Raw genomic sequence first — 18,126 nt, forward strand, 5'->3', positions numbered from 1 at the left:
GGAATAAAGAATGGGCTTATATTGGGAGTTGGGGGCAACATGAGAGAGGCAAAACAATGGAGCTCATCAGCAGCAACAGGAACGCATTGAAAATTGGAAAATCCCTTCACAAGCCGTGCCAAAGCAAAAAGTAAGAAATTCAATGGAAAAATGTTTTCTGCTCAAATGCCTATCACATACGAACGACTGTCAAAGGAATCCCTGATTCTAGCCATGTATTGTTAGCAGTCATGTAGTCGAACACTAAGGTTAAAGGCTATGTTCTACTTTTTCCAGCTCTTTATTTCGAACATAAACTATTGTGTGTATAATTTCACCTAACGAATGACTGGCTCCCCGTCCAGTTTCTTCAGATTCGGTAGACGACGCACTGCCTCGGCGGTGAAAGCGGCGGGTTCCATATTCTCGCTCAAAATATTACCCACGAATGTGATATCGCTGAGGTTCGGTGGAATGGCTATGCGCATAAACTCCACCCAGTCCTTGATAACGTTATTCGATATATAGAACACACGAAGGGCCTTCATCGATTCGATGGGCTTGATCTTCTCGATGTTGTTGTAGCTGACCCACAATTCCTCCAGCGTTTCACCCAGTGGTTCGATGCCATTGAGGGTCTTCAGGTTATTGCGTGCCAAACACAAGATCCGCAGATTTTTCATCCCCGATATACCAGATATCTTCTCTATCATGTTGGAGGACAGACTCAGCTTCTGGCACTCGGTCAGACTGTTCAGGATCGGATCCATTTTCTCAATCGGTGGGTACTGGAACTGCAGACCGATTTCTATGGCGGTACTGGCTGGCTGTTTATTGCGATCCTCCCACTTGGCCAGGGCATCCTTCAAACTTGTGGGCTTGGACATGACTAGTTTCCCTTTCCTATATTCTTGTATTTTTATGTGAAAAATTTTTTTATTTTTCGATTTAAATTTGAAGTACAATTGCCTCAGATATCAGTAAATGCAATGTATACCAGTTTTTCAAAGCCATCTATTCTCTATTCTAGGGTATGGATATTTATAGTCATTCCAATGGAATGGTTGGTTAAAGTCTAATTAATTTAAGCATCTAGGACGTTCCTTAAATCAAACGAATAAAACAAAAAGTTTTTTAAAATATAGATATTGTTGCCGCTTTATTTAATGTAGCTGTAAATTAAGAGAAATCCTGCGTAAATATACCTTTGCCTTAATAAATAATGCAAATTATATTTCTTGTATCCCTTTTACACATACTTGTGCACATTTACAATAAGTTAAAATAATACATGGTGTATGACATCAATGTTGTAAGATTCATTAAAGCAATAAAATCTGATATATATCTGATATTTTCTTATCCGCTACCTTTAAAAGTATTTCAGTTAGGCCACCATATTTTAAAGTTTTTGTTCACTGAATAGCGTAGTACCTTGGACTTAGTATCTGACTTGCCAGCCCAGGGGTAATTTATTTATTTGCGCATGTGCCCGCCGCTCCCCAATCGCTGTCTGTTCGCCTGTCTGGCGCTCAATGATAACTCCATTGGCCTGGGCCTTTGTTCTGGTCTGGATTGCAGACTGGGTTGGAGTTCGGGTTCGAGTGGCTCCCTATTGTCATATGCTACCCATCGCTTATTTTCCTGCCTTGGCGTCATGTTCACTGGCAATCGAGGGGGAAAAACGGGCTTTGTCAGAGGACTTCGCGGCACTTTATTACACACATTTGAGGTGATAATACAGTTCACATTTAGCCCCAAGGGTCTGACTTTTTTGTTTTGCTTTTTCCTCGAAACCTTTTTGCTCCTCTTTAAATTGTATACAGCATTTTTATTAAATATTTGCCGCAGCTGTTATCGCGAATATAGCCTGATCAATTTTTTGGCAATAAATTATTGAATTTATTTGTCCGAATAGCGGCAAAGAGAAAATGTTTAAATTGGGTCAAGCGTTTTTATGCTATTTTTCTTGATAATCGTCCAGAAATTGGTAAAAACATATTTGATTTCTTTCCGCTATTTTCGGTTTTATTTTTTGTAATTCAAATAAAATTTGTGCTCTCATAAATTGCGTGTTCAATGCGGCAGAACGGACACCAGCGAAAAAATATAGATGGCTGGAGGGAGAGTCGGGGTAGATGGAAAATCAGTCGAAATTGCATGCAAAGTCTAATTTATGAATTGGCCCAAGGCACACCAGCGATGAGAGGTGCTCGGATGAGTAGGTATCTATATTTGGCAAGTGGAACATGTCAGTGGCGAGGGCGTGGCCAGCTGTCAGAGGAAAGCCAAAAAAATGGCCAGAAAAGTTGGCCAACGAGGCGGCTATTTTGATGCAAGTATTTGCGATAAAGTTGCCGAAAAACGTGAACTAAGTGTTCCGTGCCTTACAAAAATGCCAAGCTGTCTTTCTCAATATTTGTTCGATCGTGACTGCTTTCATACTGCGGAAATTTAAAATATTATGACATATTCTTAATTCTTGGAAAAAGGTATATAAAGGGTTCGACCATCCAGAAGACGTTTATAAATAACATCTCTTCAAATTGTTTAAAAAATTTTGAATTTTCATTTGTCAATATAGTGCCAAAAAGTACTTTCTTACTATTTTGCTTAGTCTGTGGTACAAAAACCTTACCTTGATTTAGAAAGCACCCTGTAGCCATACTTAAACGGAGCATTTCTAAAATGCATTTGACCAATTAAGCAGTGTCCTCCTCCCGGGAAAAAAGTGGTTTAAGGCGGGTGGAACCCCATTCGACCATATGGACACTCTGGGGTGGAAGTGGGGGCAGTGCGGTAGCCCCAGGACCCACAACATGTCCTGTCACCCAGCGCCGAGCTGGACGTGGACATGCGGTAAATGTTGCAGTTGTTGACAGTCGTGTTTGTACTGTTTAGTTTCAGTTAACAAGGCGGGTTGGCTGCTGCTAAGGGGAGAAGTGCGTAGAACTTGCCAAATGGATAACAGACTCTCATATATTTCATTTAATTTTTTCCAAGCCAACCATTTGCGAAATGAGTTCTTTTGCGACATTATAGGTTCAGCGGAAAGCCTTTTAGTTCACAGAAATTAGCACGATTAGCCAAATTATAAGAATAACTAAATCTTTCTAAGTATATAAAATCATTATTCTTTTCAGGACCAACACTTACAGAGTTTTAATTCTGTTATCCTTGGAAATAATTGCTCATTTTATTCGTTTTTGTGACAACTTTGTTGAAAATTTATATGTCTTTCACCGAAGTCCGAAAACGAATACAAATTTCTGTTTTTCCCTTACTTGTCGCATTGAATTCGTATAAAGTTAAGTTAAGTTTTTGTCCAAGAAACTATTCCATAAGTGACAAAACTCAGCCAAGGACACCTACTTTTTGCTGGTATATCGAGTTTGTGTTGTTCTTGCCGTAAAACTTTTATGTATGAAAATATTTTTCCGCATAAAACACCTGGCTTTACTTCGGCCGATATTGGGCGAGAAAAGAACAGAAAACTGGAGAGAAGCACAAAAGCTTTTGCATATTGAAAACTTTCCATTGGACAAACAACATGGTGGAACATTGTCTGATAACAGAAAGGTTGTAGTCGAGTTTTCCTTTGCTCGGAGGTTATTCAGGGAGGTTTTTCCAGGGAGTCTGGCAAAGTTCTTCACATTGGTGAACATATTTTGAAAGCCTTCAATAAATTATTTCTCGAAATGGATGCTACTTTTGCAAAACCAGGAGTTGCACCTTAATTAATGTCGCTATTTTGTAACCCATAAGTTCATATACAAAACTAACACCTTTTAAAGAATCAAGAGCTTTTATTGCTAATATTTGAGTTTAATTTTCAGATTGCAGCCGAAACGAGGAATCAATAATGCTGTTCTATTCGATTTCAAAGGCCTCTGCAGCGTCAATTGACAAATATTACCAAACGTAATTATCAATTTCAAGTGCAGCCATCGAAGCCTTTGTTTGCTGCAATCATAAACGTCAGACAACTTGGCCAAAACGGGAGTCCCTCGTCTCTGGAATCCTGATGACTCAGGCGGAAAGACGGCTTGTCTATTTGTGGTTGTGTAACTCAAAACTCGATTGCCTGTGTGCGGCAATGTGGGTGGGGCAATTGTTGGATGATATATGAAATTTCGGCTTCTCCCCCACATCCGCCTTGTATCGATTGGGGAATTTGTGGAGTTCTGCAGCGATGCCATCGAAGAAAGAGCCCAGCCCTGCAGATTCCCCCTTCAATTAGGGTGTTTGTTTGCTCTTGCGGTCTAAAATGTTTCATCAAAGCCTGGATGATATCTTGGGTACCTCGAATAATATTAAGGATGAGTGTAGGCCGAGACAATCGCTTGTTATAACCGAGATTTATGTTAATAATTAATATTGTAGCGATGTAAAATTGAATATTATCTGAAAGGGCTTTGTTGATTGGTTGGCGTAGGTTGAATGTTTCCAATTCATACATTATTTCTAAAATCTAAATATCTTAAGTGCCTGGTATTTTGTCTTAGATTTTCCTGTAAGTGTTTTCGTAGCCATTGCGATCTTTATTGGCAGTTTAGCACTTTATAGTTAAATACAATATACATATAGGTGAAATTAGTATACATTAAAGAATCCGAATTGAATATATTTTTAAAGTAAAATATTTCTTTGTATATGATATTACATATTCCACTTTGATTTTATTATTAACCTCGTTCCATTTTAATATTTGAACATTTACAATTAATATTTATCTTTTACTCCTAAAATTTGATTTCGGTATGTGCTCTGTCAATTGCATCTGCAAGATGTGACCTCAATTCATCTTGGTCTGGCTAATTTGATTACGAGTAGGAAACAGAAAATTAATGCAGCAGGACCAATCGTCTTATGGCGAACCGAGAGGCCTGCAGGACATGACTTGTGTGATGTGTGGAAAATGCGGCAGGGCAAACATTTTATAATTTGCTGCAGCACGACGCAGCGCATAAGTCAGCAGAAGTCCTGGCCAAAGGAGGCGAGGGGTCAGCGGATGGGGATGAGGACACTTACTAGCCGAATCCTGCAACATGACAGGGAACAAAAACAAGGACAGCCGCATCAGCCAGTCTGCATGCGAACTTTGCTCCGAATCCACACCGCAAATGATTGTGCAGCTGACAGTTGTCCGTTGCCATTTGGGGAATTTAGTGTTAATTATGGTCGTAATAAGTTATATAACATCAGGCAATAGGAACTCAACCCAAAGATGCCACAACTTGACGGTCAGTAAGTTCAGTTCCCCTCTCCCAAAATGAAATGGATTCCACACACCACAATAAATTGTATTAAATGTTCTGTGTGTTGGTTGGGTTAACGGACCGTAGATCGTTTATCCATCAGCACTCATGACTGTGAAATGTTCTCACCTCACAGTTTGTTCCAGTTCCGCATTTGAGTCCCTACAAAATGGGCATTTTCTGTTGTGTCCTCTATTAAATTCGAATAATTTTCATGCACTCTGAAAAAACGGTTTTCATTTAAGTACAATCGTACTTGATTTTGGAGAACTATATGCTTAAAAGTGTTTTGCTCTGTGGTTTCTTGACCTTAAACATCTTAAGAAAGTGCCATTAGAGTGATTCTACCTATTTGTTTTAAAAAGATCCGTTAATTTTAAAATCACTCTTTTCAAAAGATGCATTTAAGCTAATAAGCAATTGACATCGAAAAAGTCACGAGGAACCTTGGATCGTTATGTACTTAAGATGGGTACACCAACATTTTCTAACTGCAACTTAATTGCGTCTTTTCATGACTGCAGAATATAAAAGTTGTTCTTCTTGTTCCCTGGCACTATGCCACCGCAATTACATGCAACTGTCTTCCACTTAGCTGTTTAAATTTACATGTTTAATTCACGCCCAGCTCCTCTCATCGGCATCGGCATCGTCATCAGAGACCTCTTCAGAAGTTGAGAACACTTAAGACCTTTACGCAAATCGCTTGATAATTACTTAAAATAATCTGCAGACAAGTAACCACAGGCGAATGCAATCCTGCCCAGGGCCACGCCCACACGCCCACACAGACACGGGGGTCTAAGAAATCGTGCAAACAGAACAGATCTCGGGAAGTACACAAATGGGGGGTACAAAAGTGGGGGGGCCCCTAGAAATGAGGAGTGCAAATGATTCCCCTAAAAAAAAGGCAAAAGGCAAATCCCTTTTCAATTTCCCTGGCACGTCTCAGCAGCCAACAAAAAGGACAAAAGAAAGGAGGCAGGCATTTCCATCCCCTTTTTTATGTGTGGAAACTCGAAAAACAATTAAGCGACAAGTGTCTCAATTTCAACGTCACTTACAAACATTTTATGCACCGTTCTTTGTCTGTGGGTGTGTGTGGCTGTGTAGGTGTATGGGTGTGTGCAGGACATAAAATGCAAAAAGTTTTTACCCATTGAAAGTTACGTGTCGGCGAGCAGGATCACAGAGACAACCAGGACCAACTACCAGAGCACACCGAAAAAAGTTAGAGAAAAACTTAATTATTTGTGCCTCTGAAGTCCTTCATGGAGAGCTTTGTGTGTGTGTGTGTGTGTGTAAGTGAGTGATTGTGCGAATATGCGCATAAAAGTATGCAACGCATTTTAATCGAAAATGTCTGCAGGAAATGTGGTCACCATTCCAAGGTTCCAGATTGAGATTTGGCTTGATGATGGGTTCTGGTCAGATAAAAAGGGACTGTAAAACAATGCAATCGTTAAATACTTGAAATATAGAGTATTTCACTAAATATGGGAATAAATCACTACGCATTTTCACGTAAGATCGGTTAAATTCAAAAAGCACCAAATTATTGACATCTTTAATCAAATCAAATAAACACTGAGCTTTAGGTCCGATGAAATTAATTCAAGACAAACAGCATACTGCAAAGCAAATGTAAAGGCATATACATATTGAATTACAATGGACTTCGACGAAACTATATATAAGATTACCCTATTTTACTAAAATACATACATATTAATATCAAAGCAAATAATCGATATAATCGTTACCCTAATGTCTTGATTTATTGAGTAAGCTATACCTATTTACCAAATTATTTACTGAAGTGCTGTAGAAGTTTGATATTCTCCTAGGGATTAAATTCCATGCGCCCCCAAATATGAATTAAGTTCGGCTCGAAATAGATTCCGCTCATAGAAAATTTGTAAGTCCCCCAGCCACACACCTAACGAATTTCTATGCGCTATACGCTATTCGCTAAGACAAATCCCCTGGGATTATGTGATTTCGTCCCGTAAACTCCGGCAACGGCAATAAAGCGACCCGGAAATGTTGAACGGCTGGCCGGGCGAGGGATTCCGAGGAACCCGAGACGCCCACTGATGGACACCGGGCACCTCAACCGGAACACCCCGGCGCCATTGGGAAGGCCAGGTGTGCGGTTCAGGTGGGCGGAACAGGTGCCGACCTGGTCAACCAATGCAGACTCGCCGCACACACACGGGCATTCCTGCCAATCGCTTTCCATTTCGTGTTAAATTACACATTGAATCGGATTGCGGTGGCCATAACATTGTGGCCAAAAGGGAAGGAACGGAACTGCGGTCGTTCGGGGCCCTCAAATAGGTTTTTGCGGTTTTTTAATCAAGTTATTTGCCCAGCAATGGAGAACCGGAGATTTACCAGGCAGGGCAAGAGCACGAGCAAAAGAACCGAAGTCCTTAGTCCGGCAAAGTCGCATAAATAAATATATTCCGATGGCAATTTATTAAATGTTTGCGCAAATAAATCACAAATGTTTTTTCCAATCAAACTTTTTCGGGGCCCCTCACAAATGCCTGGCCAACAAATCTTTTTGTGGCCCTTTGTTTGCCGGGCATCAAATTTATTGCGTTAATTCGCATGTAAAACATTTCTGCGCACATTTTCTTAGCATTTATCAAGCGTTTTATTATTGACAGTGCTCGGCCTCGCATTGCCAATATACATATAAATTTCTTGTCTTCTGCAAGGGCTAAAGTTTTCGCTTAAAATAAATACATATCTAAATTATATTTATGTTCATCTTGGTCAGCAATAAATTTGGACTTGAGATGAGTTAAGCGTGAGTTTGGGTTCATAAGTATGAAATAATGTTTGGCGTTTGGCAAATTGAGTTTTGATTTCGATTTTACTTAAGGCATTCGGGTAAAGGGCAAAGGTCAAGAGTCAGACGAAATTAATTGACTTGGTCAATAGCAATTCAATGTGTCTGTAAATGCTGTCAATGAAATATTTTTAATTTATTGTTGGTAATTACCCACGCAATATTTATAATATTTTACTTAAATAAACAAATACTAGTGCGGTAAAGCTAAATAAAAACTTATATTTAATAGCCGCAAAGGTAATGAAGTTATTTTTAACAATAAAGCAAATCCTTTCAAGAGTTTTAATTGTTAGTAATAATTAAAAATTTCCAATAAAATTAAAAATACAGCTTTATTCAAAATTATAATTAATACTTTTGATTAGCATTATGATGTCCAGGCATCAATACAAGGAAGCCCGCCTACTTGTGGTATATCCGATTCCTACTTAAATGTACCCTCTTCTTTGTTCCACACAAGCTCAATAAATTCCTGTTGTTTTTGGGATCGGGGATGGCGCGGCAAGGGCGTTGTTACAAAAATTTCTGAACAAATTGAAAATTCCAAAATTTGCTGAAGCATGCGAGCAGAAAATGATAGAATCTACGATGAAATGCACAAATGGAAGGGGCGGGCTGGAGGTTGAGGAACCGGGGGAAACGGAGTAGGAGGAGGATGCACACGCACCCAGCATGTATCCGTAACTCCTTCTGACATCAACTGCACAAAGGTCACGGGGGCGGTGGGTGGTTGAGCGGGTTGGGTGTGGGTAGTGACACATTTGGCGTGGCAATGGCATCAAAGTCAAAAGCTACATTCGCTGCCGAGCGGATGGAGGTCTGAACAAAAGTCAGTTGGGAAAATATTTTGTCATGTCATCAGCGGCATCAGCAACTGAAAACTGGCAACTGTTGCAATGGCCATGGCCACCAATGCCACCACCACCACCACCACCATCAGCAGCTGCACCACAGCCCCACCACCGCCGTGCAGACTTCTTCCTCAACTCGCTCCACTGCTTTTTCCTGTCGCCGCCAAATGTGGTTACAATAATTTATGCACTTGTAATGACTGACAACAAAGCGTTCAAGAAGCCAGGAGTCGTCATCCAAGAAGGACCCAAAAAATAAAGTGAAAATAAGTATTTTTCATTCCCTTACCGAGACTTTAAATACCTTTCTTGTGCTGTGCCTGATCTTTATTTATGACTTTGAAATCAAAACAAAATTTATATACCAATCTTTTAGTAGCCATAAACAAACTTAAATTACAGTTTTGAGTGATTTTAACTCTTGCTTAAAACTAACTTTAAATTTAAACATAAGATTATAAGTTTGTACTTTAAATAAGTTAAATTTTTTTTAAAATTTTTAATGAGTTAATTGCAAAAAATATTTAAAATTTTTTAAAGTTTTTAACGCCTTAAAGGTCTTTGAAATAATTAAAGAACTGTATTTTGCTAGAAGGTGATAAAGATAAGTTTACCTTCTTTTATTATAATATTAATTTGTAGGATTGCAATGTTTGCGGCTTCTCATGGCATACGTGTTCTTTTAACCTCGAAGGATATTCAGCAGTAGCCCCTGAAAGGGTAGAAAAATAGTTCATCCGCGGAAACGAAGAACCCGACTCAAAGCTTCGTTCCCTGTCAGTTGCGGCGACTGACGCGCAATAAAATGCGTGTCATGTGTGTGTCGTCACTCTGCCGTCCCTCCGCCCAGTGCCACGCCCTCTCCCATGGCCATCAGTGGGCGCCACGTAGATGGGCTGCCGTTGCCCTTTGCCGAATGTTCGCCGACTGTTACGGAATCATCTCTACGGCTCTGTAACTCTGCCGCTCCGGCAGCACTTCAAAATTAATTTAAAATTTATAGTTGGCGCTATTGCGTTAAACGATGTTGCGGATAAACGGGGGAAGGGGCGAAAAGGTGGTGTTTGCCGGATGCATCTATCATGGTGTTGAGTGATTTGCGAGTGTCAAAGGAGTCAAGGAGTCGGCACGAGTGGAGTCCCGTCCTTCGCCGCACATTCGATTTATGTTAATGCACGTCGGCCGGCTTAAAGCGGTGTGGTTAAAGTACTTAACCCAGGAAAACCGACTCGAATGATGCTATAAATTGGAGTTTTGCCTATCTCTATCTAAATATTATATAATAAAAATATATATAAAGTCATATATATAGTCATACTATATTGACTTTAAGTCCAAATTCATACATTTAGCTTTATGTGCAGTACGTCAAATGTAAAAATAAATTACTCATACGACACGTGCATCAACACGAAAAAATATTTTTTAGGTGACTATAACTTTTCTTTTTTTTTTTAGATAGTGACAGTAACCTTCTTGTAAACCAATTTATTTGTGTGTTGAAAAAAGGAATAAGTAAAATTTTTGATTTAGCCAACACTACGTATGCGTAATAATCTGTAAAATCATTTCGCCCTCTGTAAAATATATTATTAACTGATTTATTGCTAGTCGTTCAAAAATATAAACAGATTTAAATACAAAATTTTGAATTGAAATTTATTGTTATATGTTTTATTTGGAATTATTTTGAATATTTTTTTACAGATTTTTTTACAGAGCAAGGATCAACTGCTGAAAAGTGCTCACTTTTGGCTCAACGGTAGATCCTTTTAACAGGCTCGTTTTAATCGCCAATCCACAACCCAGCGTTTATTCTACTTCATCTGGATACTCGTGTGCGCTCATCTTCAGCTCGTTTGTCAACACTGTAAGTGGGGTAATTCTCAATGTAAACGCACCGCCTACAGCAGCTGCTTCCCGTTACTGAAAGTTCGGTTGTTTTTAGGGGCGTGGGAGTCTTTAGTTTGGGCGTAGGCCTTGAGGGCGTGGCCCCTTCATTTGCATTGTGTGGGTGGTTGCGAAGGACGACGTCGTCGTCGCGTATGGCAATTGCTTTTTAAATGCACCCTGCCACGCCCCTTCCGCCTCGTGAGTAGGCTCCGCTCGCAGTTGTCGTTCTTGTAAAACTGAGCAACGTTTTTACAGTGCCAGCAAACATATTTCGGCCCCATCCGCTGGCAAGCGACCCACTCAATGTTATCCTCTACTCTGCTAATATGCAAAACTCACTTGGCCCGCAGTCGCCTCAGGTTCGTTTCTTTCAGTTTCGTTCCTTTTTTGTTTTGCCACTTATTCTTTTTATTTCAGTTTGTTTGTGTGCTTACTTATGCCCTCTAATCGTGAAAATCAGGGTATATAACAGAGCATGTATTTTAGATATATAAAATAATGAAGGCGTTCCTTTCTATTCCATTTTGAAAACGGAGCCAGGGAAAATGAATTTAAAATAATAGACTTATTCTACCAATTTGAAAACTTCCTTAAAAATTTTAAAACTTTTAATTATTTCAACATAATTTGAAAATGAAATAATGAAAATCAGAAATAGAAATGACTAAAATTAAAAAGATTACTTCACAAAAACCTATATGACACAAAGAAATGTTAAAAATGTGTGTTAAAATAAGGTAATTAGTTTTGAAATATATGATAATCATATAAGAGTAATGAACATTTTTTTTTATGAATATGATTTATATGATTAAATATAAATGTAAGAAAAATTCCTTTATATGATTACCATCTGTTCAGACATGACATTATATAACTAAGGAGTAAACTAAAGCCGAAAGCATCCCAAAAGTATCCTTACGCCAGTTTTTTTTGTGCCCTCAAACTTCAAACTAAGCATAAAGTGTTGCCTAATGGGTTTTGAGTGTTTTCGACGACTACAACTACGCCAATAGCAACAAGAAGGACATCAGAAGGAGCGGGAGAAGAAACAGGACAAGGACGAGGACGAGAAGGGGTTGCAGGATCAACACTGCAATGCATGGCATGCATTTTTTGCTTGCTGCTTGCCAAAAGTTGGTCATTAGCGTTGTTTTCCAGCACTGATGTTGTTTTTGCTGTTGCCGCGGGGCAGAAAACGGAAAAGTAAATAACAATTAAAACAATTTTTGTGTGCAATGCAAAAATCTCCTAATGACTTCGAGCTCTCTGAGGTCAAGGATAAGCGCTGAGCTGGCTTCTGTTGCTTGGAATTGTTGCAATTTTCGAATATTTATTGAAAAGTGATTTCCTCTTTCCCCTTGAGATTAATGAAGGAAGTCTCTGGCAGGTTCCTGGACATAAATATTCCCAGAGTTGGAATGGAATCCAATTAGCAAGTTGTTCTTATTTATAATAGTTTTAGTTTCCAAACAGATTGTTTGATATTTATGCATTTTAGAATGCATAGTAAGGACATTTTTTCTCTTTAAATCAATTATTTTGTTTTGCTTCTAAGAATTCTATTGTTACCCAATAAGGCTTAAAATTATAATCCCTTGACCTAAATTTAATAAACAAATGGAAATCATCTTGAGATAACTGGGCACAAACCTTTTACATTATTTGTGAATATCTATTAAGGGAAATCTCTTTTTTGACCCGCTGCCGAATCATAAATTAAGCAATTCTATGCGGCATAAAGTCCCCCTCCAATCGCATGACCCTCGTCGGGCTTCAGCTAGCCCAAAATAAACATTAAATTTCACCTTTTGCCTCCGATATGCATATAAATCTATTATAATCACTTCGACGCCACAACAAATTATGATTGAGAATGTCCTCCAACCCCGTGCGCAGCCGGTATAAATCTCCTGGGAAATACGAACCCAGTGCCCAAAAAAAAAAAGAGGAAATGCCAAGCCAAGCAAAAGATCTAAGGGATATGGTAAATCAAGCAACATAAATCATTTAAATGATTACAGCTTAACTTTTGACGCTTTTGAGCGAAATTAAATGAAGGATCAGTTGGGATGGCAGGGAATGGATTTGTGTGGTTGGGGAATGCCAAGCCATCATAAAAATTATTTATTTGCTTTGAAGAACCAGAAATAGGAGAGCCAGCAGAAATGTAACCCAAATCTATGTAAGTGAATCAAGAGAAATCACTTAAGTATATTTTTATGCTGGACATGCCGTCCGGAATTACAAATACAAGGCGGCACGCACGCACGCACAGGAGAAGGACCAAGACCAGAGTCAGATCCTGGAGCTGAAACTGAAACTGAGGCACAAACTGAGGCAGGACGAAGGCAGGACCTCGAAGGTCTGTCGGTTGGTCGGTCGGTTGGTCGGCGGTTTTGTGTGGCTGTCATTTGCCCCCAGGGGCTTTCGCCGATATGAGGGGATTGGGGACTGGGGACCGGGAGAAGAGCCATCAAAAGGACATCAACACGTAGCAAATAAAAGACATGCCACAAGGATATGCCGGCGCTTCTTCGGATGCTCTTTGGCCAATGCTACATTGCAAAATTATTATGATTTATATGGCCTTTGGGAATGCGCACTAAAACACACTAGCACACTCTCTTTTGGCTGAGAGAAGCGGAATAGGGACAGACAGTCCGACACTGCGAGTGTCGCACAAAGGACTCTTGGCCGGGCCAGGATACGTACTATACTTTCAGGCGAGTCTTCGTCGCATTGGCCGCAAAACTTTTGCCCGCTGCGACAAAATAGGAAACTTTCTTGGCATAATTCTTTCTATTTTCCTTTTCTTTCGCCTGTCGTCGTGTTTGCCGTTCAAGTTCCCGGCAGCGTCGCTTTTGCCATTCTACGAAATTAGGTTAACACTGACGAATTAAGGACATTAGCGTCATAAAGAAATAAGTAATGAAAAGAGCAGCCAGTTGGGCATTTTTGCCGAGTGCGTAAAGCACCAAAAACAACAAGAAAACAAAACCAGAAAGTTTTCCTGCTTCACGATTCAACTGCAGGCCAGATTTGAAAGGATTTACAGGACTCAAAGAAAACTAGGCTGATGGAAAGTGTGATATGAGTCCTTGTTACATAAAATCTTATATTAAAACTGACCTAACTTAAAAATTATACATTTTATAATCAGAGTAATATTTAATGTAAATGCCTTCTTATTCTGTAAACATATTTATAACGATTGAAATTTGTAAAGAAAATACAAGTTTAAGCAGTTAAGTGTTATTTAAGGTATATAATTAAAATCACTTAAAAATTAAATTCAAAACTTTATTTAGGCTTTGAAGAAACTACAAGTTCATGTGAAAGGCTTAAGCTGAGAATTTTCTTTAATACGTTTAATTTATATAATTGAAATCATTTACAAATTAAGTTCTATTTCTGCATCAAATAAACAACAACTTTTAAGTGATTTCAATTAAATAAATTAAATGTATCAGCTTAAGCTTATCACTTGAACTTGTAGTTTATTTAAAAATGTCATTCATTATAAATGGGATTACAGAGAAGGAAAGCATTTACTTTCAATATTTGCAAATATTAATTATATTAATGCACCGCTTTTCAAGTGGTCTGTAGGGCATTATTCCACATCCGCTCGTCTTATCAACGCGCCAGTCAAATACCCTCCTCCGCCTTCTGCACACGCATATTTTCCACCTAATAAAATATTGATTTATTAAATAATGCCCCAGCAACGACGATTCGCTTGTCAATATTTTGCAAATTTGTGTTGCCATCAAGCCTGTCGCCCGTCGCATGCCGCTGGCCGCCCAAAACCCCCCTTACGCCCCTGTCAACACACACACACACACACATACGGCTTATGGTGGCCCCCGGCAGCTGCCACGCCCCCTGTCGCCGTCGCCCATCATCCAACAAGATCTTCTGTTGGCCTTCGTAAAGTGCTTTTTAAAATCCCGCCCGGAGCATTTTGTTTGTTTGCATCATTGGCAGCTGTTGGTGGCCAGCTTCATTCTGGGGGCGAATGGAAATCGGGGGAGGTCCGGGTTCGGCAACCGCACAACTTTAAATTTGTTGGGCACCCCTTTCTCCTTCGGGCTTTGTTTGTCCCGCTCAATAAAGCATCTTTGACGTATGGTTTACGCCGCCCACGCCCACTTTCGCCCCGAAAAACCCCTTCCAGTCTCGATAAAAATATGAGCGGAAGCTTTAGGGCTCAGCCGCAACCTCAAGTCCAGAGTTGTCCCTTAAACCGCACTGGGAAAAAAACCTTGAATATTGCCAAATGGCACAGAGATCTCTACAAATTTTAATGTCTTATGTACACTTCAAAAACTATTAAGCTTGGGTAACTGTAAGACTTCCAAAAAAAAAAATTAATAAGCTTAATGATTTTTCCATGCAAGTCAAAAAAAATAATATACGCACTTTTTAACTAACCATTTGCTTCTTATTGATTTTTTATTTTAATAGTTTGTAATGACCTAAACAATTTTTAAGTCCAGGTTTATTTAAACTTTGAATATAAATATTATTATGTTAAAACATTGGGCATTCTTTCCCAAAAAATAAAGGCTAGCTTTATATTCAAATTTCATTTTTAATGTGGTTTTGAGAAACATTAATAAGTATTTTTCAAAGCTCAATTTGGTGTTTTTCAACGTGTTGACTTTTTTAAACAAAATTTTTTAACGAAAATTAGCAAGAAAGGCTATGAATAAATAGGTTAAGTATATAAAACACTATCTTAAAGTAATCAATACTTAATCCCAACTTTTTTGAGTGCAATTGTTCTGGCCTCTCTGTCACAACAAATTCCATTCCCTCCTTCCTGCACTCCTTCCCAGTAACTGTCTTTTACACTGTTTATTGATGCTTTTGTTGTAGTTTTCTGCTGCTGCTGTCGCAGACATTTGCTGACGTCTATTATGCCTTTTTATAGAAATTTTCTTGGGCTCTCAAACAGCAACAACTTTCCGGGAAAAGCTCTGCAAAGGAAAAAAGGGGTGTCAGGGGCGTACTGGTCTTAGTTTACAACATTGTCTTGCGGTTGCTGCAAGCAAAATGGTTTTATGCTAAAATTTTCCATCGCAGTTTTTCGGGTCTATTTTTTGGGAACAGTTTAAAAGTTTCTAGTGGAAAATTTCTGCCATGGCGACAAAGGCGACAAGGAGTAATGGGTTATGATCAATCAGCAACTAGAAGTAAGCCAAGTTACACAATTTGTTTGGCTTGAATTACGTATTTACATTTGCAACAGTATTTAAGTGTTTATTCCTTTGAGGTATGTTTCTAGCTACCAATAAATTTTGTTAAAGGTTTCTGTATATTTTATTTTATCTATTTACCAATAAAGTTGTTATTGTATATATAATTTTATATAACAAACGCTATATGATTTTCTGTCTCTAGATAGAAACTAGTATATACACCTTTTTACAATCAATAATTATACTAAAATACCTTAGTTCTTGACATCATTTAAAGATAAACTATTTTCAAAAAAAATTTAATTTAGTGGGAAAGAATGTACAGATATTATGGCCAAGTAATAATAATAACAGAAAAAATTAATCTCTTCTTTAGTCTGTAAAGAAGATCGCAATTAGACGACCAAATACCCGAAGCGGCCTTTAGACTACACCCGAAATAAAAACGAATTTTTCCGCTCCCTACATACCTGACTTCCGGTCCAAAGGATGCAGGACCTGGCTCCCATTTCCATTTCCCCTGGCCACAAACTGCAGTCGAGGGAGAGACAAACTGCTATTATGGCACACGATAAAAAGTAAATGGCAGAGGAAGGAAAGAAAAGGACTGAAAAGGGGGGTGAAATAAAAAATCGGAAGCCGAAAGCGGGCGCATAAAAATTGCATTAAAATTGCCACGCGGACATCCGCAATGGACCCCGAACTCCATTTGGGGGGCAATTCCAGGTCGTCCTCCGAAACGGGCGGAAATGCAAAAGTAGACGGAAGTGCAAGTTGTGCAAGAAATTCTGCATCGAATTCTGGGGGGCGTGGCGCAAAATTAAATGTTTCCGGAAAGGGTGCCGAAATACAAGCCACCGACAGACCGAAATGGAACTCCAAACAATTTTATTGTCATTTGCCGGAGGACATTTTGACAGTTTATTGCATACACTTTTGCCCGCTGACCGCTTCCCCTCTCCCATCCCCCCTCTCCCACCATCCAATGACCCCAGAGTCATTTCTGGCAACAGAAAACCTCATTTCCCTCCAGTCCGTGTCTAATTTGGCACATCATTTAGCGGCGGCAAATCCCCGTTCAGCCTGACTTGGTCACTTGTCACCTCGACGTTGCCGCCTGACATCCATTAATCAATCAACTGGGTTGGTTTCTTTCGGCGGCATATTTTCCTGACTTTGTTCGGAGGACCCTCAAATACACACGCACGCTGCGACAATTAGCGCCGAGTTCCAGGCTTTATGCGCTTCTTTGAAGTTTTCTGTTAATGAGAGACAACTTTTGGTTTTTGGCTTGACTTTCTGGTGCTTTTTTAGGAACTCTTTCAACAGAGGTGGCGTTACTAAAGGGAGTGCTTAGATGCTGGGATATTTTATATTTTAACATACAACAATAGTTTTGTACATGACGGTATATAACTACAAGCTCAGTGGTTGTAAAGTGATTGCATTAAGAAAATATTTGCTATTGCGAAACATCAAAATACTTTCTAAAAATAGTTATCTTATCAAAGATAATTTTAAATCATGAATTCTCTTATTTAATCATACCAGCTTAAGTTGGTATCTTTTAAATTTTGTTTAATAATCAAGTCAAGGTCAATAAAAGTTGAAGTCGGGTAACAATAAATTAGCTTTTATCCCCGAAGATACTATAGCAGCAAAATAAAATAATTCAGAAACTCAATAATAGAAGTTAGTAATTTAAAACACCTGCTATTAACGAAAATCGAATTGAATTTATTTTTAAAAATTATATTATCTAACTTTAGTTAGGATTAATTCGAGATATAAAAGTTCCATGCAGTTCATGTCAAAGGAAAGTCTTTTAAATAAAGCATTTTACACTTAAATTAGAGGAGCAAACTTTTAAAATTTAGTATGAAAATAGCTTTAAGCACTCGATGAAAACTTAGAGCTGGGTGAATTTCGCAGCCTAAACTTTGGCCCACAAAGTAGTTTCCCTCGCACTGAACTCTGCACGCCTCTGACCCAAGTTGCCTCATCAACTCTCGCTTCATTAGCTGCACACTCCAAAGGCCAATGCCAAGAGGTGAAAACAAAAAAAAGCCCTACAT

The 18,126-nt window shown here is 38.9% G+C and overlaps 1 protein-coding gene across 1 annotated transcript; it reads right to left on the minus strand.

The window, feature by feature from the left end:
• Positions 1-257: 257 nt before the first annotated feature.
• On the minus strand, positions 258-932 carry LOC108049289 (dynein axonemal light chain 1). The gene has a single exon (XM_017130430.2). The coding sequence runs from the start codon at positions 864-866 to the stop codon at positions 318-320; it is 549 nt and encodes a 182-aa protein (XP_016985919.2). The 5' UTR covers positions 867-932; the 3' UTR covers positions 258-317.
• Positions 933-18,126: the final 17,194 nt, after the last annotated feature.

Source organism: Drosophila rhopaloa, unplaced genomic scaffold (assembly GCF_018152115.1).
Source record: "Drosophila rhopaloa isolate 14029-0021.01 unplaced genomic scaffold, ASM1815211v1 contig_2, whole genome shotgun sequence".
In the NCBI taxonomy this organism is placed as follows: domain Eukaryota; kingdom Metazoa; phylum Arthropoda; class Insecta; order Diptera; family Drosophilidae; genus Drosophila; species Drosophila rhopaloa.

Excerpts from the sequence above, each read along its gene's own strand:
- LOC108049289 (XM_017130430.2), bottom strand. The coding sequence starts at position 866 with ATGTCCAAGCCCACAAGTTTGAAGGATGCCCTGGCCAAGTGGGAGGAT.